The sequence below is a fragment of the Solea solea genome, chromosome 5 (genome assembly GCF_958295425.1).
Source record: "Solea solea chromosome 5, fSolSol10.1, whole genome shotgun sequence".
In the NCBI taxonomy this organism is placed as follows: Eukaryota; Metazoa; Chordata; class Actinopteri; order Pleuronectiformes; family Soleidae; genus Solea; species Solea solea.
The window spans coordinates 31,059,143-31,084,686 of NC_081138.1; the positions used below are offsets into that span (position 1 = coordinate 31,059,143).

The following is a 25,544-nucleotide window of genomic DNA, read 5'->3' on the forward strand; positions in this document are numbered from 1 at the left end:
CTTTGACTTTTTTGATTGATTTTGGACGACATGCTATACGCTGACTTTTTTGACTGATTTTGGACGACATACTATGACTTTTTGAAGTGATTTTGGACGACATGCTATACTATGACTTTTTTAAGCGATTTTGGACGACATGGTATACTATGACATTTTTGAGCGATTTATGACGACATGCTATACTATGACTTTTTTGATTGATTTTGGACGACATGCTATACTATGACTTTTTTGATTGATTTTTGACGACATACTATGCTATGACTTTTTTGATTGATTTTGGACGACATGCTTTACTATGACTTTTTTGAGCGATTTTGGACGACGTGCTCTACTATGACTTTTTTGACTGATTTTGGACGACATGCTATACTATGACTTTTTTGAGTGATTTTGGACAATATGCTATACTATGACTTTTTTGAGTGATTTTGGACGACATGCTATACTATGACTTTATTGAGTGATTTTGGACGACATGCTACACTATGACTTTTTTTCACAATTTGGACAACATGCTATACTATGAATTTTTCCAGTGATTTTGGACGACATGCTAAAATAAGACTTTTTTAAGCGATTTTGGACGACATGCTATACTATGACATTTTTGAGCGATTTTGGACGACATGCTATACTATGAGTTTTTTGACATATTTTGGACGACTTACTATACTATGAGTTTTTGGAGCGATTTTGGACGACATGCTATACTATGAGTTTTTTGAGCGATTTTGGATGACATGCTATACTATGACTTTTTTGAGCGATTTTGGATGACATGCTATACTATGACTTTTTTGAGTGATTTTGGACGACATACTATACTATGACTTTTTTGACTGATTTTGGACGACATGCTATACGCTGACTTTTTTGACTGATTTTGGACGACATACTATGACTTTTTGAAGTGATTTTGGACGACATGCTATACTATGACTTTTTTAAGCGATTTTGGACGACATGGTATACTATGACATTTTTGAGCGATTTATGACGACATGCTATACTATGACTTTTTTGATTGATTTTGGACGACATGCTATACTATGACTTTTTTGATTGATTTTTGACGACATACTATACTATGACTTTTTTGATTGATTTTGGACGACATGCTTTACTATGACTTTTTTGAGCGATTTTGGACGACGTGCTCTACTATGACTTTTTTGACTGATTTTGGACGACATGCTATACTATGACTTTTTTGAGTGATTTTGGACAATATGCTATACTATGACTTTTTTGAGTGATTTTGGACGACATGCTATACTATGACTTTATTGAGTGATTTTGGACGACATGCTACACTATGACTTTTTTTCACAATTTGGACAACATGCTATACTATGAATTTTTCCAGTGATTTTGGACGACATGCTAAAATAAGACTTTTTTAAGCGATTTTGGACGACATGCTATACTATGACATTTTTGAGCGATTTTGGACGACATGCTATACTATGAGTTTTTTGACATATTTTGGACGACTTACTATACTATGAGTTTTTGGAGCGATTTTGGACGACATGCTATACTATGAGTTTTTTGAGCGATTTTGGATGACATGCTATACTATGACTTTTTTGAGCGATTTTGGATGACATGCTATACTATGACTTTTTTGAGTGATTTTGGACGACATGCTTTACTATGAAGGGCCACACGGTGTGTAGTGGTTAGCACTCTCGCCTTGCAGCGAGAAGACCCGGGTTCGAGCCCCGGTTGGAACAAGGGCCTTTCTGCATGGAGTTTGCATGTTCTCCCCGTGTGTGCGTGGGTTCTCTCCGGGTTCTCCGGCTTCCTCCCACAGTCCAAAAACATGCAATGTGGGGATAGGTAAATTGAACACTCTAAATTGACCATAGGAGTGAGTGTGAGAGTGAATGGTTGTTGGTCTCTATCTGTGTGTGTGGCCCTGCGATGGTCTGGCGAACTGTCCAGGGTGTACCCCGCCTATCGCCCGATGTAGCTGAGATTGGCACAGCACCCCCCGCGACCCTCTGGTGGAGGATAAAGCGGTAGATGATGACTGACTGACTGACTATACTATGACTTTTTTGTCACATTTTGGACGACATACTATAATGACTTTTTTGAGTGATTTTGGACGACATGCTATACTATGACTTTTTTAAGCGATTTTGGACGACATGCTATACTATGACATTTTTGAGCGATTTTGGACGACATGCTATACTATGACTTTTTTGAGCGATTTTGGACGACATGCTATACTATGACTTTTTTGAGCGATTTTGGACGACATGCTATACTATGAGTTTTTTGACAGATTTTGGACGACTTACTATACTATGAGTTTTTGGAGCGATTTTGGACGACATGCTATACTATGAGTTTTTTGAGCGATTTTGGATGACATGCTATACTATGACTTTTTTGAGTGATTTTGGACGACATGCTTTACTATGACTTTTTTGATTGATTTAGGACGACATACTATACAATGACTTTTTTGTCACATTTTGGACGACATACTATAATGACTTTTTTGAGTGATTTTGGACGACATGCTATAATATGACTTTTTTGAGTGATTTTGGACGACATACTAAAGTATGATTTTTTTTGAGTGATTCTGGACGACATACTAAAGTATGACTTTTTTGAGCGATTTTGGACGACATACTATACTATGACTTTTTTGAGTGATTTTGGACGTCATAATATACTATGACTTTTTTGAGTGATTTTGGACGACATACTATACTATGACTTTTTTGTCCCATTTTGGACGACTTACTATACAAGACTTTTTTGAGTGATTTTGGACGACATGCTATACTATGACTTTTTTTCACAATTTGGACAACATGCTATACTATGAATTTTTCCAGTGATTTTGGACGACATGCTATACTATGACTTTTTTAAGCGATTTTGGACGACATGCTATACTATGACATTTTTGAGCGATTTTGGACGACATGCTATACTATGAGTTTTTTGAGCGATTTTGGACGACATACTATACTATGACTTTTTTGAGTGATTTTGGACGACATACTTTACTATGATTTTTTTTGTCTCATTTTGGACGACATACTATATACTATGACTTTTGTGACTGACTTTGGACAACACACTAAAATATGACTTTTTTGTCCAATTTTGAACGATTTACTAAACTATGACGTTTTTGTCAAATTTTGAACGACAAACTAAACTCAAATGTCATGTTTGGTCCTCCATATGCAGGAGCAGACACTCAACCATCAGATTTACTTTCTTTTGGATCTGATCCAGATTACGGATTTGGAGGTATTTTAAATGTAACCTGGGATTATGAGATGAATTTCACATGGCTAATAGCTTTAAGCAGGTAGAAGTTCTATTAATATTAAAACGTCTTTATGTTTTAAGTCTGTGCTCTCTGAGTTGTCTCTTGTTATTATTATTTGACCGGAAAAGCCTCACACAGCGTCATCACCATGTCGAATAAAGACTAAACTTAAATCATTTCCGGCACCACTTTGTCTCCCGGAGGTGCTCGGGGGAGCAGCTGTCCTGACACAAAGCAGAGGATGATGGGAAACACATGAGCGTGCTGCCAGTGTTCCATATGGAAATATGTGAAAAAAGAAGGAATATTTGAAAATTTCAATTACAGGAAATCACTTCCAGATTGAAAACATGTACGTTCATACATCTGTTTTTCCACTCCCACTTCCTTTGTTTACTCTTTTTTTCTCCTCCTTCATCTCCTAGTTTATTGTACGGTGGCCTGGGTGGGACATTCAGGAGGAAAGAGAATCACAATATCAGACAAAATAGTACTTGCAGGAAACAGATTGATTTATTTTGTAATTTATTAATGTGTTTACTTTTGGATAGATGAAGCTCCACATTGATGAAAACTGATCCACTTTAGGGCCCAATTTATTTAAGAATTATTGAGAATTAGTGACATCTAATGGTGAAACTGCAGAGTGCAGCAAACAGACATAATCTATTTATCTAGATCAGGGGTCTCAAACTCAAATGACCTGTGGGCCACTGACAGTCTCGTCTGGTCAGTCGGGGGCCAGTCAAGTCAAAAAAAGCCCTACTTTTTTGGGAAAAGCAACAGTTGCGGTGGACGTTATGAGCTCATATCATCAATATGCCGTATTAATTCCTTTTTTTATATATGTACTATTGCCTCGTGTGAGCTTTTCTGTCTTTTACTTCTTCTGTCTTTTATCCATTATTCTGTACAGCACTTTGGTCCACTGTGTTTGTTTTAAAGTGCTTTACAAATAAAGTTGGATTGGATTGGATAATTTCAAAATATAAGTGGTTGTTTTAATATGCAACAATAAAAAAAACATATTTATGATGCAAAATTAATCTATTCATATAAATCAAAAACATATAGAAATGACTAGTTACAACTTGATATTGTTTGGAGGGCCACATGAAATTGATTGGAGGGCCACATGTGGCCCCCGGGCCGCCACTTTGAGACCCCTGATCTAGATAGATAGAAATAATTATACTGTGTGATAATTAGAGTATTGATAAAACAATGAAATCCAATGGTGGCCTAAGATCTTTGCACAATAGTGTATTTCATTTTTTAAATTACTTTGATTGGTAACACAAAATTAACTTAGAAAATTAAAAGAATAATACTTTTTAATTTGAATGAACTCTTTTACGTGTTTCATTTTTATCAACAAAAACTCAGATGAGCCTCTTCTTTTGTGGCTAGTTCTTTAAGTGTCAGTTCTTCATATAACTTTATAAAACAAAACAAACAACATAACTGTCCCTTTAAGTCCACCTCAGCTCTGCTCCTTCAGCTGACTCTGCAGTTCAAAGGCAGTAATGTTTCACGGTTTCATTGCTCCCTGCTGTCGCGTGAAACCCGAGCCGCGCTGCACTCATCCTGAATCTGTGTTTGGGTTCAACCAGTCAGGACCCCAACGGCTGCCGGGCCACAGGGAGACTGTCCAGGTCAATGCCTGACTAATTTTTAAACGGTTCAGCTGCACTGTACCAGATGTGTATGTGTGTGTGTTCTTGTAATTGTTACCTCTTTAGGACCTTTTTTCTGTCATAAACACTGACCTTGTCAGGACCAGTAGAGACCAAAACCTCATCCTAATGAGGCAGAACATCATTTTTGACAAAGATTTTAGTTGTAGTTAGGTTAAGGTTAGGGTGAGTCATTAACTGGTCATGGTTAATGTTAGTGACAGATAAGAATAGCTGCACAAACCTGTGTGTCAGTGTAAATAAACATATTATTTGTTTGTATATGAGAGGCTGTGGACGTCAGAGGTTCCCCTACAAGATGAAAAATATTCCATGCACCCCCCTCATGTATTTTCCCCTGCGCTCATTTGATGATAACATCAAATAAACTTTGAGTTATTAATATTGTAGTGGCCGTTTGTCACAATACGAAATCAAATCACAGTCAAACTAAACTTAATGAAAAGACCACTTCACTATTGCACTGTGGGAAAGAACCATACATAGGCAAAATAAATGTCACATGAAGGTTATTGTAATTTAATGTAGTTAACCCTAAATAATGTGAGAGGCCCACTCTATGCCCAAGATCATTTTAATCTAAAGAGAATCTGAAGAGAAATGAAAATATCAATCAATCAGTCAATAAAATATACTTGTGCAACATCACAGAATATATTTAAAAAAGAGAGAGATTAAACATGAATATTTTATCTTTGCTAAAACACATAAAAAAGTTAAATGTGGCGTTAAGACCTAAAACACAAAAACACTGCAATAAGAATACATTAAAAAACAGTAACATGGTGTAAACTATGCGAGATAATCATGAATATTTGATTATTCACGTGATTATTAAAAGATCACCGGTTAATGAGGCAATTTATGTTAATTACAAATGTAAAATAAAATTGTTTTATCAGTGATTGCATTGATAAAAATTTAAATCTACTCCAATGATGATCTAATCTGTGTGTGCCTATTACCACAAGGTGGCAGCAGCAAGCATTTAGTTAGTGGATGTGATGAAATTTACCAGGGTCATAAATGCATCTAAGTAGCTGCTACTTTCTCTAGCTTTCATGTGCTTGAGTTTGTTGTTGGGCTACACATAAATATTCATTTCATAATTGATTAATCTGTTAATTATTTTCTCAGTTAATTGATGACTTGTTTGAAATATCAGAAAATGTTGACTGTTTTTTCCTAAACTTCAAAATAATGATGTTCTCACGTGTATTGTTTTGCTGTTTTGTCCACAAACCAAAATGATCCTATCCCAAAATAGTCCCAACAAGAACAGCCATATATAAACCATAAAACGTCAGGACAGTTAAACTTGTGAGGACATTTTTGTCTGGTCTTCACAACTTTAAAGGTCTTTTTGGGGATTAAAACCTGGTTTTAGGGTTTAGTTTACATTTAGGTTTAGGTATTTAGTTGTGAAGCTTCAGGTTAAGGTAAGGGGCAAGGAATGATTGCATTATGTCTATAAGTATCCTCAGTAAGACACAAAGAAGTTTGTGTATTGCATATAATTACTCATGTTGTGGGGACCTACATGTGACAACACACTAACTTAACGTGGACCTTTTTTCTTATGGGGACAAAAATGAAGTCCCCATTAATTATTAATTATTACATTTTAAGTTGAAGACATGTTATCTGGTGAGGTTAAGGTTAAGCCCAGTAGTAGTTATGGTTAAGGTCAGAGTAAGTCTCAAAGGAAATGAATGTAGGTCACTGTCCTCTGGAGTCATGGAAACCAGATTGTGTGTGTGTGTGTGTGTGTGTGTATTGCTCAGCCTCAACAGTTTCAACATTTGAAACGATCACTTTCACAGAGTGATGAACACCAGTCTTTGCCCTTCATTTAACTTCCTCTCTCATCATTAGCTCTCTCTGTGTGTGTGTGTGTGTGTGTGTGTGTGTCTGTCTCTCTGGCATGTTGTGCAGTCGTGCGTATAAACACACGTTTGTGTGAACATGGTGAGGCATTTGTCTGCATGTTCTTGTGTGTTTATGGATGGAATTCTGCATCAGTTTCCACGTCTTCTTTTTCTTCCTCTTCTTCTCTGTGTTGTTGTTGTTGTTTGTTGTTTGTTGTTGTTGTCGTCGTCGGGCAGATGGTGACCTCCACATGAACTCATCTTTCTGCTCTTCTGCTCATTTGTTCAGCTGTTCAGCACTTTTTACCTCCTCCTCCTCCGCCTCCACTGTGAAGCAGCTGTATGTGGTGCAGCTGTGCAACTCGGCCACCGGAGGGCGGAGCAGACCAGGGTTTGGGTGAGTGCAAAGTGCAGCTTCTCTCTGATGAAGCTGTACGTTTGCACTGCAGTGTTTGAGTCTGTTCATTGTTTAGAAATCAGTGAGATAGATCTAGATCTGTCTATCTATCTATTACTATAAAAAATATTAATTATTATTTTATTATTATTAATTTATTAATAAAATGATTATTCAACCCTGGATGGTCAACAAACAACAAACATGTAAATGAGTGAACTTAATTCAAACTAAGTTTAAAATTTTTTTATTTTTCTAACTTAATTTTCAGTGTTACCCTTTAAAATTATTATTATTATTTTTAAATGACACTACTGTGCAAAGGTCTTATAGGTCACCATTGGATTTTATTGCTTTATCAATGATATAATTATCACACAGTTTAATTATTTCTCAATCACTTTATTGAAGGACATGCAGAAAATAGAGGAAACGCGTGTTGTTTTAAAAATATAATTATATCTATATCTCCTACAGGGTTTAAAAAGTGCCAAGTATTTTGTGAAAAAATAACTATTTGTCTAAAAATATCTGCTGTGGAAAAAAAGGGTAAATTACACCAGGTTTATTCTAGACGTGCTGGAGAACTAACAAATATGTGTTTTATTAATTAAACTCATATTACATATAAGACCAAGTTTCAGTCACATCCTTTCTAAACAACACATTTGCACAGTACTGTATTTGTGTATATAGAGTACTTTATACTGCACTTTGTTTATTGCCATGTCCTCATTTTCTTGTTCAAACTCTATTTTCTTTCTGTGGCTGGCGCTGAATTTTTGCTAGAATGTGATTTGTCTCACATTTCTCAAGGTTTGATCATTTCAATTAAAGTACCAAAAAAAGTGTGTTTGAAGTCATCTTCCTGTACTTACTACTGATGTAGGCTGCAAGGTTTTTATAGTTAACGGAAACTGACGAAATAACGAAAACTAAAATTGAAAGAAACATTTTAGTTTTAAACTGTTTGTTTTAAAAAAAGATGACTAAATGTGTTTAGTTTTTTCATTTCATACTTAATCCTTTTGGATTCATATGAAGTATTCATATTTTTTCTCTGCCGGCAATTTTGAAAGGTTATATTTGAGACACAAATCTCACCTGGCAAATACTCCATATTACAAAAAACTAACACAACACAATAAAACAAACTTATTTTAAAAACAAAAAGTCAAAACAAAATAAAAACTAAACTAAAACTATTATATAACCTTAGTAGGCTGTCACTTCCTGTGTGCAGTGCAGGGATGTCACCAGGGACACGTTTGATTTGTGCTTCAAAGTTACGTAGTGCAGCTTTAGAAATGAAGAAAAACACAGCATTTCTCACCGTTTCCAAACACTTTTATCACCACGACTGTGAATAAAAGAAACGAGGGGAAAGTGTTTCGGCGGAGCGATCAATAAAAAGACGAACAACAGAGTGGCAGCGCTGATTTGAAGCAGGTCGTTTACTAACAAATGCTAATGTGACAGCTTGTCCCCTCGTTCTCATGCATCCTCCTGCTTCCTGCTCAGCATCTGTGCTCATGTACACACACGTGTGTGTGAGTGTGTGTGTGTGTGAGTGTGTGTGTGGATTCAGGGCTCGTGTCCTGCGGCCTCCCTCCTTCCTTCCTTCCTTCCTTCTCTCTCTTTCTCCTCAGCTCCTTATGAATCGATGATCATGTGGTGTAAGGGAGATAGATGGCCCCCAGCTCCATCTTGTCTCCTCTAATTGTAAAATATTAGTTACATTAGACTCTGGCCCATGATTAATGGAACTTATTTGGAAGGTGGACTCTCTCTCTCTCTCTCTCTCTCTCCCTCTCTCTCCCTCTCTCTCTCTCTCACTCACACACACATACTTTCTCTCCTTCTCTTGGTTACCACTGGTCTCTGAAGTCTCTTCCTGAAAGAATTGAGTGATTTTGCCTAAAGCAGACAAATAGGCTTCTTCCCCTGGTGACGAAGAAAAAAAAAAAGAGAGACTAAGAGGAGGAGAGAAAAGAAGGAAGGAAGGGAGATTTAAATAGAAAAAAGGGGGGGGGCTTATAAAATAACAACTCTAAAGAGAGAGAGGTCTTAAAAAGTTGCGGTGGTTGGATCTGAAGGGATTTAAGCTCCGTCGAAGATAATTCAGAGTTGGTTTACTCTGCACAGGAGATCGTGTTCGGGGGGAAAAACTCAAAAACATGATCAAGTCCTGATCGTGTTTACAGGCTGATCTCTGTGAAAAAGAGAGAGCTATTCTTGTCTAAAGCGACTTAAACCTGCCTCGCAGAGAGGAGGCGATAAGTTCAGGGGGAAGAAAGTGTGTGTGATGAAGTCTGTCGTTTCTAACTTTTGTTTTCCAGGGTTTTTCCATGTTTTAAATGTTACATTTCACAAAATAAAAGTGGTATTTTTGTGTTTTATAGTGACATTATTATTAATGCGGCTTTTAAGTAACTCCTGTGATTTGTTTTTACAGTTAAATACAAGAAAAATGCTGCTAATTCACAGCACTATGACAATAGATATCTGTTAACTTGTGAACTGTTCAGTTAACTCAGGTTAAGACAAATCACAGTAATATACAACCTAACATAATAACCACCAAATTAAAGTTTAAAAAAAGGATTTAAAAGAGCAAATAATGCTGTGGTGGAGTCACACTAAACAACTGTCAAATCATAGTAACTTTCTGTAAAATGAGGGCAGTAAAATAAAAATGCTGACTTTGTAAACCACTCACTCTCCCACACCAAAGCCCATACAGAAAATCAATGATTCAACATCACACACACACAGGAGTCGTTGATCCACTGCTGCCTCCATCACTAAGTTCAAACGTCTCATTTTGTCACTTCAGTGTTTGAAATCCTTTGTTGAGATTTACCTCAGTGACACAAAGTGACCACACGAGGCAGCAGTAGAGCAGCAGCTCCTGTGTCCCCGTGAGCTAAAATCACTCATTTTCTTTATGGGATTTGGTGTGGGAGAGTGAGTGGTTTACAAATGTACAAACTACACACTTTCCTTGTGTCTTGTGCTGGTTGCTGGTCCATGCAGCCAGCAGGGGGCACACGACTCAGTCAGCAACAACAACAAAAAAAACATACTGTCACTTTAAACTCTCAACCAGCACAAACTCTGCTCAGCTGGGTTCCCGGTGGCAAAACGTTAAATATCTGTCTGTGTGTTTGTCTTTTGCTCCTCGCTGCTTCTTAACTTTCAGCCATTATCGCTCCGTGTGTGTGTGTGTGTGTGTGTGTGTGTGTGTGGAGGTCAGAGGAAGTTCACCATGATGAATGCAGCAGAGCGGCCGATGCTCTTTGTGTCAGAATGTGAGTGAGAGGCAGGTGGCCGACACATCCATCAACCCCCGCTTTGCTTTTTTTCTCTCTCTGTTTGTCGTTATTGCCGAGAAACACTGATGTCAGCACACACACACACACACACGCACATGCACATGCACACACACGTGCACACACACACACGTGCACACACACACGGCCCTGCACTGTAACACAGACATACATGCATCTGTTATCTGTGTACAGTGACAGGTCAGCAGCAGATTGTGTCCCTCAGTTCACCAGAGACTCTGAGGAAACATGAGGCAAAGTTACACACACACACGCACACACACACACGCACACGCGCACACACGCACACACGCACACGCACACACGCACACACACGCACACACAACAAAGCAGATATCAGTGGTTTGTATCGTTAGGAATTTATCGACACCAATAATAATTTATTTATTATGTTTACTTCAATCCATCTAACTTTATTTATATACCAGACAATAATGCAACTCAAAGTGGATAAAATCAAAATAATCAAAGAAAGCAGCACAACAAACAGTATTAAAACCAGCAAAGGAGAAGTGAAGAAGTGAGGAAAAGAAGGGGAGGAAAGGAAGTAAGGAAACACCATCAGCTGCAAGAGGGAAAACACTGGAGCTAAAAATACTACTGTGTGAACTAAACAGGTGGTAAAATTAGGTAAAAATAGGATTTAAAAACACAATTTGTAACAGAATGAAATGTAATGATAATAGATGAGTAAATCAGTGCTAAAATAAATATATAAGAATAATAAGTGCAGTAAAACTCCGGTAAAATACATTTAATACTTTTATTTTTATTTTTTGTGTGATAAATATGAACAAATGTGATTATATGAAATTTTTTCCCTATAATATTATAATATGTCTGCATTATTTTAACTCACTGGCAGTTGACAGAGGAGGTGGCTAGGTTTTCATTATAACATGATATTAAGTGGTGGGCCGCATGAAATCAATTGGGGGGCCATGTATGGCCCACGGGTGGCAAGTTTGAGACCTTCCGAAGTGAGCTGTAATATCTGATTAAGATATATGATTTATTTTTTTGCAGTGTTCAGTTGAGAGTGAATTGGACGAAACTTTGAGAACATGAATAAAAAGAAAGAATGAAGAAGGAAAAGAGAGAGAAGAGGAAACAGAAGCAGAGATGGAGACAGAAAGGAAGAAGCTTCTATTTTGGGGTTCTTATTAACAGGTCCTTCTGGTAGAGCAATTAATAATCTAGTTCAGTATTTAACATGGGACCTGTTCCCTGGTGACGGTGTTTTAGCTGTAGCTTTGATGCTGGAAGAGCTCCTTCTTCTCCCCCCTCAGCTCCTCTCCTCCTCTCCTCCTCTCCTCTCCTTAAGTGCCTCCCTGGTGTTATTTGTGTGTTGGTTTTCTTTAGTTAAGCTCAGAAACAGACCAAATTGTTATTCCCCAAACTTCAGGCCAATTTTCCATCCACACGCCAGCTCGTTGAGGGAAATGCTCTTAATTCATGAGAGGAAGTCGACGGAAGGATAAACTCCCTTCAGGCTGTTTGAAGTCATGTAAATGTATTTATTTTTAGGGGGGGGGGGGGGGGAGTGGGTAAAATTAAAGAGAAAAATCCCTGTTTCCTGTGCCCATTGGTGCCACACATCCCAGAATAATCCTGGACACCTGTGACCAAAGAGCTTGGGTTGTAACCTCAGCAGTTAATGATGTCAATCTCTAGTTTCAGCTTCTTCTTCTTCAACAGAACATGAGGTGACTTTTGTAAATTGTTACCATTCAGAGGAAGATAGACGATAAAATACGACATATATACGATGATTGACAGCTGGTATCATCCAACAGGAAATAGGAAACTGTCATAGCGCTGGTTAAATCACAAATCTTAGAGCGCGTTGTTAAATTTGTCTCCTCATGTGGTCACAGGAACGTCTGGTCCACTGCTGCCTCGTGTGGCCGGTTTTTGTCACTGATTTAAATCTTTCGACAGCTCCTGTGGGCTGTGGTGTAAAATTGCAATTTTTTATTCTTGACTTTGGTGTGGGAGAGTGAACGGTTGATAAACACCGGTAAAAACCTCCGTTTCCTGTTGTAAAAGTCTGTCTAACAACAAAATAAAGGTGCAAATATAATCTTAAGATATCATAGACTTAGTCTGGTGTAGATTTTATTGGTTGAGCCTTTTGTTAAGTGGCCAAAATCAACGTTATTAGTTCAAAATAATAAAAGGACGACACAGAGCTCAGTCAGTGCCTCATACAACCACAACAACACCTCAACGATCCCTAAATTCCGAGCTGAAAGTGCCGTGACATTTATTGAAGAAAAAATCAAATAAAAGAATGATTAGTTATCTTCGTCTTCTGATCCTCAGTCAGTTGCTAAGAGAAGCCCGCGGTCGTCATGTGCTGCTGAAAGCTTTGACGAGTCAGATCATTTTTACATCAGCGCTGAAACTGTCACCGGCTGCTAATTCCCGATGACAGTTCTTCACCTGCCTCACAGTCCTAATGAGTCAATTAAGACTTCACGAGGTAATGAGGTTCTGAGTGTCTCACCAGCACAAAGGTGCTTGTGCATTTGCACATGTCAGGAGTTTGGAGCAGAAAGAAACAAATGCATTAACATTTTTGAGGAGACGCTGCCTTTTTTTTAACGTCTTCTTTGTTCATTGACTTTAAACGAACGTGAGATTTATTGATTCTTTCTTTTCTAATGTCCAAAGTCTGTCACATGATACTCAGTCTCTGTGTCTACGCCCTTTATTCCTTCTTTCATGAATGAATAATTAAAAATGAATGGCATCCGAGACTCAAAAGTGAAATTAAAATTAAAGTTATGCTTTATTATGCACAAAGTAAGTTTGTTTGTATATGTTGTGAAGAATTAAACTTAAATGGAAGAGTTTATAGAGTTTAAACAGATTTTAGCCACTTAACAAAAGACTCACCTCTTAAAATCTATGTCATTTTAGGTCTATAAAGTCTTACAAATATGTTGACTAATTTATGTCACTGCTTGACGAATGTTTTTAAACACTCTCACTCTCCCACACCAAATTCCATTGAGAAAATGACAGATTTGAGCTCACGGGGACACAGGAGCTGCTGGTCCACCGCTGCCTCGTGTGGTCAGTTTATGTCACTGAGGTGAATCTAAGTGAAAGTAACACATTTGAAGTCACTGATGGAGGCAGCAGAGCATCAACAACTCCTGTTTGCTATGATGTAAAATCGATCACTTTCTCCATGGGGTTTGGTTGTGTTTGGTGTGGGAGAGTGAGTTTCAGTTTCTGTCTAGATTCTGAAGACATCATGGACTGAAGCGGTGGCTTAATTCTGGGTTTTTTCATGTTGTCACGGAAACATTTCACCATGTGTCAGTAACTCATACAGCCAACAAACCCTGAACTATCTCTTTAAGTATGTAAGTGGCAGCCTGACACAGTTTAACGCCACAAATGAAAGATTATACTGCAAACATTTCCTCTTAAGTTCCGCCCACCTCTGCTGTTATTCCTGTGTAAATGTGCACATACATATAGAGTTTATTGAACAGATGGTTTAGCACTTTTAATTGCTCACACCTTCTGCCCACAACCTTTTACATCTGACACTTTATCTTAAGCCTCCTGCAGACTTTGATTTGAAGTATACAAGATTATTACAGATGCCACATAATATCAAATAAACAACATCAAGTTTGACGCATGTAGACTGTAGAATGTGACACCTATTTAAAACAATGCAGGTCACAAAGTCACAAAGTTTTTCGTAAGCTGTTACGACTCATTGGACCAATATTTGGTTACTAAAGCTTTTTATTGTTTGATGTCCATCATCTGTTGTCTAATATTATACAATTATTTTCAAATTTGCACAAAACTGACTCATAAAGACCTGAAGAAAAAAATAAATCTTTGTAAAACAACATTTTAGTCTCTTAACAAAAGGCTTGCATAATAAAACCTACACCTGCTTAAGTCTCTCCAATTATTGTATTAAGAATCTCAAACATATTTTTGACGGTTTATTTTGCCATTGGACAATTTTTCTGACTGGAAAGAGAAGTTTGGAAACCACTCGCTCTCCCACACTAAACCCCACAGAGAAAATCAACGTTTTTACACCTCGTGTGGTCACTTTGTGTCACTGAGGTAAATCGAACTGAACAAAGTCACAAAACAACACAATTTTAACTTACTTTTCGATGCAGCAGTGGACCAACAACTCCTGTGTGCTGTGATGTTAAAATCACTGATGTTCTCTATGGGCTTTGGTGTGAGACGTCAACAGTTTACAAACTTTCCAGCTTCCTGTCAGAAAAGACAAAAATAATAAAGTGATGATCAACTACATCTATGTTTTAGACCCACTCACAAACAGAAGAATTGATGCACAATCTGGAACACACAAAAGAGGCCTTTTTTTTTTAAATTTGCACATGTGCAAACTCATTCTCTCTCACTCACACACACACACACACACACACACACACACACACACACACAGACAGGAACATAAAGAGTAGAAACAGTGTGTTTGGCATGAGACCAAAGGCAGCCGTCCTTAAATGCCATTTGATGCCAGCTCCGCCATCTGTTGCTGTCTTAAGATAGCTTTTTTTCTCACAAGACGCAGGCGAGACAACACTTACCCCGAGATCCGCGCTGTATTTTTCACATATGGCCAAAACACATTTAACGTAAGAGCAGTTTGGGTAAGTTATAACCGAATAACCACCTCCATCCTCTCGTCCTCTTCCTGCCACTTCTCACCAGCGGAGGTTCTCACTGTCGTTTGGAATCCAAAAATAATAATAATAATAATAAATAACAAAAAGGAGAAATCTTCTGATCATTGAATGTAGTTAAGGGTTTCCCAGTACCTTAGTGATTAGGCTGTAAACCACGTGGGTGATTATGAGCAGCTGGTCACAAGTTTGATTCCCAGCTGGATGGACTGAACATGTTTCATGTTTCATTATTATCTCCACACAAAATGAAGGTGTAAACGCTGAAATAATGTTTTTAAATGTAAACTGTGAGCAGAGAATAATTGCTTTGTTTAAAAAAAGAAAGAAAATGTCTTTATCTTTGGACTTTTGTTTCCCATGAGATGAAAATACTGTTAATATCAGTTAAATTAATGAGGGAAAAAGGTTTATGAAAGACAGACCATTTGTTCTGCTCCACATACACAATGTAAGAGCGTTTAACCTTAAGATTTACCAAACATGTTGTGTGAATTGTGTGCATTAATTATGTTTATTTATTATTTAGGAAGGTTTAATTGCTGTTATAAATAGTTATATTAATATTGTGTTTATATGTCATTTATTTCCTGCGTCTGGGCTGTATCTATAAATATTGGTGTCATGTACTGTAAGCTCATATTTGTGTGGGGCATCAAAAAACTAATCAATCAATCAATCAATCAATCACAAATGTCCAGAGTGGTCATGTGACGGACATTTTCCCGTGTGTTAGGATTCACAGTTACTGTTAGTCTTTGTTTTGAAATGCAGTTTTTTAAAAGAAAAGGAAATGTAGAAGAATGAATGTAGCCAATTAAGTCCATCCTTAGCCATGTGTGTGTGTGTGTAGGAAAATTACAGGGGGGGGGGGGGGGGGGGCGATGGTGAAGAGCATGTGTGGCAGGTGAAACATGGGCATGTTTGTGCCAGCAGCATGCACATGCACACACACACACACACACGCACGCACACACACACACACACGCACACACACGCACACACACGCACACACACACACACGTTTGTGCAGCTAGTCTTCTCAGGACTCTGCATTGACTTAATTCATTAGGACAGACTAAACAAAGCCTTATCACTAACCTTAACCATAACCAGTTCATGACTAACCCTTAGTCCTAAACTAAACCAGTTCCCTTTAGAAATGAGTTTCGGCCTCATTAGGACCAGGTTTTAGCCTCAATGAGGACTACTGGTCCTGATAAGGTCAGTGTAAAAACGGTCCTAAATAGGTAACAAATACAAGAACACACACACACACACACACACACACAGAATCCCTCCCTCGTGCCCTCCTCCCTGTGATCTCCATGCACAGGGCCTTAGGGGGTTAATTAACAGGCTTAGATAATACCACACTAATGAAAACAAGACCACTGCTTCTCCTTCTCTTCCTGTTTGTCTCCTTCTCTTTTCCTCCTTGTCTTTACTCCTCTATCTTTTCATCTATTCATCTATTCCCCCCGTTTCTCTCAGTCTTTAGGGCTTTTAGCATGGGAACGCACCCAGTGTCAGTCACAAAAACAGACAAATGCGAGTCACTCTGTGTGCGACAGCAACAACTGAGCTAAAGTCACAGTTCAGGGTTTTTCTTGTGTGAGATGTTGAAAGACTGAGAGGAAAATCAAGTTTAAGCCACTTAACAGACGACTCACCTAATACTAATACATTATTAAGTCTATATTATCCTAAGAATATGTTCAAGAGTCCTTTTATAACAGGAATCTAAAGTTTGTAAACCACTCACTCTCCCACACCAAACCCCACTGAGAAAATCAGGGATTTTAGCTTGTGGGGACACAGGAGCTGCTGGTCTACTGCTGCCTCGTGTGGTCACTTTGCGTCACTGAGGTCAATCTGAACAAAGGATTTTAAATGCCGAACTGTCAAAATAAGACCTTTGAACTTAGTGATGTTCAAAGGAGTTGTTGAGCAGTGGATCAACAGCTCCTGTGTGCTGTGATGTTAAAATCGCTGGTTTTCTCTGTGGTGTTTGGTGTGGGAGAGTGAGTGGTTTACAAAAGGTTGAAAAAGTCCAGTCAAACTGTGAGATAAATACATTCTGAAGCCTGTGTTACAGTGAAAAACCTGAACTGTGCCTTTAATGGACACAGATTAATGATGATGGCAAGTTTGGACGGCGGAGTCTTAAATGCATTTGTGTGTTAAAGAAAGACAGTTACACACACAGCCTCTTTAATGTTTAATCCAAGTATAGTGTGTGTGTGTGTGTGTGTGTCTCTGTCATAAACACTGACCTTGTCAGGACTGGTAGTCGTCATGGAGACCAAAAACCTGGTCCTAATGAGGCAGAACCTCATTTCCGAGGAACTGGTTAAATTTAATGACTTACGAGTTGTATTGTGGTTGTATTAGGTTAAGGTCAGAGTTAGTCATTAACTGGTTATGGTTAAGGTTAGTGATAATAAGTCTTTGTTTGAATGGAAGTCACTGCAGAGTCCTGAGAAGAATAGCTGCACAAACACGTGTGTGTGTTTCAGGTATTACTCATGTTGTGGGGACCTTCATCTATTTACACTCACATGATGAAGTCCCATCATTTTACGGTGAATATGTTATGGTTATGGTTAATGTTAGAGAGTGTTCTTGTGTATGTGACCTTTTTAGGACCTTTTTTTCTGTCACACTGCCCTTGTCAGGACCAGTAATCGTCATGGAGACTAAACCCTGGTCCTAATGAGGCAGAACCTCATTTCTGAGGAACTGGTTAAAGTTTATGACTAAGATTTGAGTTAAGGTTAGGGTTAGTCATTAACTGGTTATAGTTTGTATTTTTGGGTTTTTAAGTTCAGTCTCAGCACCACCTCAAGTTTCTACATCCCAACACAGAGTCCAAATCTCTTCCGCCCTCGTTTCTTTATCCAAACGTCTCTCCGGCTTGATTTGTATTTATTGCATCCATGAAGAAAAAGCGCGAGGAGGAAAAAGAGAGGAGAAGAAAACAAACAAAACCAAACAAACAAAAAAAAAGAAAAGTTGGATTCTCTCGGGGGCCATAACTCACTCTCCCTAAGTGTAAACCGGGATGAGATATTCCGCCTCTCGGACTTAACGTAATGTAAGAGAGTGTGAAATTAAACCGCACACGAATAAAACGGCGGCGAGACGGAGACGACGACACTTCATTGTGTGTCTGCCGACTGTAGCTTATCTGTAAATTCAGACAACTGGAACATCCAAAGCCTCCAAACTTGTAGCAATCTCCTTTGTCTGGCCGAGAAGCAAACAATGTAATATCAGAAAGCCGGGGAGACAGAGAGAGGGAGAGAGGGAGAGAGGGAGGGAGAGAGAGAGGGAGAGAGAGGCTCTGGAGTCAGATTGTTGCTGCCTCCACGTGTCCTGCTCCCTGTGTGTGTGTGTGTGTGTGTGTGAGTGCCTCAAATGGAATGATTCCTCTTTAATTCCTGGCCTTTTTTACCTATTTATATTCCCTGCACCTCTCTGTGTGCCTCCTCTAAACTCCCCATGTTAATTTGATTTAGAGCATCTCAAATTGAATAAGAGATAAAGCAAAAAAAAAAGAAAAAGGAAAGACAGTCGCTGCAAATGTACTGTTATTAATAACCTAAAGTAGTAGATGGAGCTCACACGCTCTCGCTCCATCCTGCCCTCCCACTTCCTCCCTCCCTCACCTCCCTCTCCATTTTGCTGTCTGTGAGTGAGTGAACTAAGTGAAGTGGGTTATGATGGCGGTGTAATCGGCATCCCTCAAACAAACGGCTGCTGCTATTAAGGGCCATTGTGTTTGCCGCGGTGATGATCAGATTCAATCTAGGGAGAACATTTTGTGCTGGAGCTGTGGCAAGGTGGGGAGATGGAGAAAAATGCTGTCTGTCTGTGTGTGTGTCTGTGTGTGTGTGTGTCTGTGTGTGTGTGTGTGTGTGTGTGGGAGATGCATATCGACTCTGGGAGCGGCAAAAGTTTAGTGCAGATGAATTTGAATTTGGAGCGGACTGGCTGCACAAAGTGAGGCCAGTTATTAAGTGTCGGGGAATGTTTTTCAGGGCGTATTTGTATCAATATGGAGCCGGAGCATCGCCGCTGCCGGACTCAATCACTCCTCCTCCTCCTCCTCCTCCTCCTCCTCTCCGTGTCCTCACGTTTACCCTCCTCTCCCGGGCTCCGCCTCTCTCCATCCTTCATGTTGTTAACCATGTTGTTTTATCAGCGCCGGCTGAAGCCTGAAAGCCCGAGGTGTTGACTCGTGGCCGCAGAGGTCGAGGTTCAAGTCGAGGTTACAGTCTGACCTTTGCTCAGTTGTTTAAGATACGGACACATGCTCACGCTGATGGTCTGGTTAAGTCATTTATATCTTTATCTTGCAACAGAAAAGTGAAGTTTTTAAACTTCTCACTCTCCCACACCAAAGTCCACAGAGAACATGCTGATTTATTCTATGGGGTTTGGTGTGGGAGAGTGAGAGGTTCACAAATGTACGTTTCCATCCAGTCCCCACTGACTAAAATGCCAAAATTACGACATTAAAAGTAGTTTTTATATAGAATAATATGCAAAACAATGAGTTATTGCGGCTTCACAGTTCACAGTTATTGTACGGAGAATTTCTAACACTTTTTATTAAGTCATTTTAGGAACTAAGAACTCATTTAAGAAGAAGATAGTGATGTTTGAATGCTTTTAAATGTTGTGATTCTGTGAAACTGTGAGCACTAAGGTGTCGTCACAGTGGGAGGATGTTTCTCGATGTTTGTCTTTGTGTCTGTGTGTCTGTGTTTCCACTTCATCGTGACACAGTCTACTGGTTTAGATTCAATGATTCTCTGTGTGTGTGTGTGTGTGTGTGTGTGTCTGCAGGCCAGAGACCGTTCAAGTGCAGTTACTGCCCGTACAGCGCCTCGCAGAAGGGCAACCTGAAGACTCACGTGCTGTGTGTGCACCGCATGCCCTTCGACAACACGCGCTACCCCGACCGACGCTTCAAACGCTCCCGCGCCGAGTCCGACGTCGCGGACAAGAACCTCGATGACGACGACGGCGCCCCTGCCACTGCTGCTGATGCTGCTGCTGATGCTGCTGCTGATGTCACAGCCAATCAACCGACGATGACAGACGCAGATGGACGCCACTCGGAGGTCTCGTCGTGTTGGTCAATGACGTCTGAAAACACAGACAAACACGGACGTTCACTGTAAATCTGAGTTAAAAAATCACTCTTTCTACGTTAAACGTACTCTGTGTGGGTCGTTGTGCGTCGTCTGTGAGCATTTACTAACAAACTGCTGTCATGTCCGTGTTTGTGATGACGAGATTCACAATGTTTTTATCTTTTAAATATTGAAACGATACGGCTCGAGCGCCTGAAACAAAATCCACTGTCGGCTCATGTTATCAGAGCTGTTGAACCTTTTCTCGAGCTGAAAGTTGTCGTGTCATGTGGTTACTTGTGAGTGCAGGAGGAGAGAAGGACGTTGGATTGTGTGGCTCGTCTGGAGCCTCGTCTCAGAGATACCAGACCATCGTTAACCCCGGGTTTAAGTCTCTGCTCGTCTGGAGATGTTTTAGCTTCAGCTGGACACTGAACAACTGTCTGACACTAAAGAGCATCTGCATCATCTGCTGCTGAAGCTGAAGCTAAACTCCTGAACGTGTCATCGTGAAGAGTTCACAGTGTGTAAATGTGACCGTGGAGCGTTCAAAAGAAACACTTTTATTTTGAAATTCTGTGAACTGTCATCATAGATATTATTATTTTTTATGTATTTTTCTCAAAAAGTTGGACTTTTTTTTTTTCTCCACAGGACCAAACTAGACACTCAGTGACCCCGAGGTCATGTGAGTTTGAGTGAATCAATGAATGTTCATATTTAGAGGTAAATGAACGACACCGCTGTGATTGACAGCTGGTGTCGTCCCATTGGAGCCAAATCAGTCAAATCACAACTCTGGAGGCTTCACCAGGAGAGTTTGACGTACATCCCAGAGTCAGAGGAAACACTGGGATTTGTTTCCTGGTTCCTTACACAGCGGAATCTTGCATATTGGACCTTTAAAAAACAAACAACGAGAGATCAGCCAGATAAAGTAACACAAGATCAATAGAGACGTTTGTTTCTCTCTGAAAATAACACTTTCAGTGGGGAAGAAGATCCACATTTACTGTATGAGCGACAGACGAGGACACGTGAACACTTCCACTGCTGCTGAGAACATGACACCAGTGGCTTCCACTTTACATGTGTGTGTATGTGTAACACAGTCAGTCAGTGGTGGCATTAGTGTGTGTGTGTCGGTGATGGTGCCAGCCTGACTGGGGCTGCCATCACAGAGGAAATCAATTCAGCAACACACACACACACTCACTCACTCACTCGATAACACACACTGTGGTAACCCAACACTGGACGCTAACGCCATGAGGGTCAAGTTGAGCCGCAGCAGCTGGCCGCAGTCCCTTCACGTCACCTCCTCCTCCTCCTCCTCATCTCCTCCGTCCTTCCTTTCACTCTCACTCCTTCCAGTATGAGCGTCCGGTGGAGTGGCCTGGGAAACGCAGCACAAATCAATCAGCGGCTTATTTCAGGCCTCCATTAGCCCGGCGCTAAGGCTACTGTACGTCACGTTACAGGCTCCACATGGGAGACGGATGGACGGACGAGGAGGGCGGGGCGGGGGGGCGGTCTGCGGGGGGGTCTGTACTGATTGTGCTTTAGCTCGAGCTGCTTCACGATGACAGATGAGAGTTTTTGTACTTCAAAGGACCTGGAACTCTCCTGCAGGGGATTTTTCTACATGTGTTTTAAAAAGAAAGAAAAATCGAAGACTGGACACAAACGGCTGCGTTCTGTGTATAATACAGTAAAAAAAAGAAAGAAAAAAGACTCCTCACAGGAAGAGACGTATGTCCTGCTCTAATAAACTCGCAAAAGTTGCCGCACAGATGTTGAAAAATGACTTAATCCTTCACCTCATGGGCTTTATTTCTCTCTTTATGCTACCTTTTCTCGTATGTAACAAAACCCGCTGGTTTATTTCATTTTTAGTAGTGTTTTATTTTTAATCACATGGGTGTTTTTGTTCCTGAAGGGGAAAAAATAACATAAAATCAGTAAAAAAAAAAGAGAGAATGTTTGGATGTCGTTAAATCAAGCTGAGGGCAGAGAAGTCTCAGCGCTGATTGTACTTTGTTGTGCCGGCAGCTGCCGGTGACTACTGGGCAGAGCACAATGAGAAAGTATAGCGCTTTGTGTTGTTTGTGCGGTGGAGGGCTGGGGGTTGTTAATGTTTTTCTGATAAAGAGAAATGATCCGGACTTTAAGAAAGTCAATATCTCCCACCGCAAACACACACACACACACACGCAGCGGAGGGGAGGGCTTAAACCCGGGGAAAGCTCCGGGGCCTTAGCGCCGAGGCTCTGCAGAAAGGAGGTTACAGTCCAGTATATATATATATATATATATATATAGATATATATATATATACACACACACACACACAGACACACACACACACAGACATAAACACGACGATACATAAGGGAAAGTGAACTAAAAGAGGGTGAGAGGACGTGTAAGAGGAAAAAGTAAGAAAGTTCAATGTATGGAGCTAAAGTGGAAATGAAGCACTGAACAGTATTTTTCCTTAGTTTGTTTTCATTTTTAACACATGAAACTTAAAAAAAAATAAAAAAGTCATATAACGCACTGAAGGGGGCGCTAAACGTGTTCTTTCTTATGCCTTTCTTGAAAGGAGACGTCACAGCAACATCAAACACCAAACACCAACGTCCCGTTACAGTAGCTGCTAATGTTAAATACTGATATATAGCATAGCGTCAATAGCTGCTAATGTTAAATTCTGATATATAGCATAGCGTCAATAGCTGCTAATGTTAAATTCTGATATATAGCATAGCGTCAATAGCTGCTAACATCCAACACAGTGCAATGGCGTCAGGATGAAGTATCTGCTAATGTCAAACAGAGATAGCATAGCATCTCACTACAGTAGTTGCTAATGTTAAATACTGATAGATAGCATAGCATCAATAGCTGCTAACGTTAAAAACTCTGATGCTATAATGTTGTTGAAGTTAAACCTCCTCTCGTTCTCCTTTTTTTTTACTTCCAATTTATCAAAATTCTAAAGCGACTTCTCACTACAACCAATGACAGAGCTCAACAATTCTGCTGACGTAGCCACAAAAAGTGAAATACTTTGAATTTTTATAACCAAATGAGGAAGAATAACAGATTGATTGTTGAGTTAAGGGGAAAACAGATTGTTGAGTGTTCAACTTTCAACTGTTCCCTACATCATCCTATTAGATCCAGACCTTTGATTGGAGTATTTTATGGATTTCGATGCACTGCTGTATTCTGGGTGTAGCTTCTCTCTTTTTATTCTTTGGTTTTGTTTTCACATATTAGCCAAAACTCAATTAGAGGGAGGAAAAGTTTGACCCAAAAAGGACACGTTCCATTTCGTTTTGGCACCACTGCTCTGGATTTCCCAGCTTAGTGAAGCTTTTTAAATCAGTCTATTTTCATCATCTCGCTCAGTTGAGGTAATACATATTTTGTTGTTGCAGCTCTGGAGAGAACACCGTTTGTTGTCATTCCTCTGTGACTTGTCCTCTTTGTCCACCCCACAAACCCCCCCCACCCCCCCGCTGTAATCCCAAAATAATCCATTCCATTGTCCCCGGTCTGTTTGATCCTCGTCAAGCTTCCTATTGAAGTAGCACATTCAGTTTTCTCAATTATAATCACTGGTGCAACAAAAAAGTACGGGAAAAAAAAGAAAAAAAAGAACTAAGTAACCATTTATTTATTTCAGCCGACAGTGGATTAGAAACAGTCTGTGTTCAAATATGAACCACGTCCCTCAATGAAGACTTCTGTAGCTTAATGACGGGACTGTGAGCTTATATCAACAGTAGATAGCTTTGTATTTAAAAGAAGAAGAAGAAGAAGAAGAAGAAGAGACATATCCTTGGTGATTATTTATTACAGCATAATGTTTGATGAATAAAGAGGTGAATCACGCGTTTGACTGGACTCTCGACGTCCTGATGTGCTTTGTTTGGAGATTTATCAAGTGTTTTCTTTTCTTTCTGCAATAAAACCTCTACCTCTGTCAAACACTGTCCGAGCGTCTGGATCTCTGTGTCATTCACGTGTAACAAAGAAGAAAAAAACAACAACTTCAGTGACTAAAGGTATTTGTAGCGTAATGTGTTAAAATACAGATAATGTAGACTAACGGAGAAATCAGAGAACACTGGTAACAGGAAGGTTCTGAAACATGAGTGCTACTCAGTCTGTGTTAAACCGTTGAGATGAGATGAGATAATGTCATTAAAGGTGAGATAAGATGAGATAGAGATAAGATTGAGTATAAAAAACAATACAATAAGAAAGAAATAAGATAAAAGACGACAAACTGAAACAATATCTAATGATAAGATGAGATAAAATAGATTTACAATATGTTAAAATAGATGCACTAAGATAAGATAAGACAAGTAAAGATATGCTAAGCTATAAGATAAGAGAAGATAAGATACGGTATGATATGATACAATAAGAAAGGATACAATGAGATGAGGTAAGATGATAAGAAAAATAAGAGTTAAGATAAGATATGATACAATGTGAAATGACACAATAAGATAAAAACCAAGTAGCTACACTCACAGCTGCTGTGAAACCATTAAGGGAAGATCAGTAAAGGTGAGATGGAGTAAGAAGTGATAAGAAATATACAATATGATAAGAAATGTAACGATAAGATACGGAAGTTAAGATAATATAAAACACAAGAGTGTTAAGATTAGATAAGATAAGTTTGTACAGCAGCAATTATAAATAATAAACATGCATTTTAACATCTGTGTATATACACGATAGAAAAATATGAAATGTTAGGATAAAAATGAAAAAGTATTGGCAGTAAAGACAGAGATTATATCCAGCAGGAACGTCCTCGTCCTCAAATCTTCAAACTTCAGGACAGATCCCGTTAAACTCTGTCCTGAAGTTTATTCTCTTTCTTCTTTTTATTTTATTTGTATGTTTTATTCAGTGAAACAGCAGCTCATCATCTTTACACTCACGCCATTTCTTCTCTGCTCCTGAAAATGGACTCGCTTATACTTTCATCATGTAAACCGCGAGGCTGCGTCAAAAGTCACCACTGAATTATTCGCAGT

At 39.2% G+C, this 25,544-nt stretch overlaps 1 protein-coding gene across 3 annotated transcripts in view; it reads left to right on the forward strand.

Moving 5' to 3' along the window:
* znf536 (zinc finger protein 536) overlaps positions 1 to 21,617 on the forward strand; it is a 317,559-nt gene extending 295,942 nt beyond the window's left edge. For all 3 annotated transcript variants that reach the window (XM_058629151.1, XM_058629152.1, XM_058629150.1), the window contains one exon: positions 20,186 to 21,617. In XM_058629151.1, the coding sequence (XP_058485134.1) occupies positions 20,186 to 20,523 (338 nt within the window). In that variant the 3' untranslated portion in view covers positions 20,524 to 21,617. The remainder of the gene's footprint in view (positions 1 to 20,185) is intronic.
* Positions 21,618 to 25,544: the final 3,927 nt, after the last annotated feature.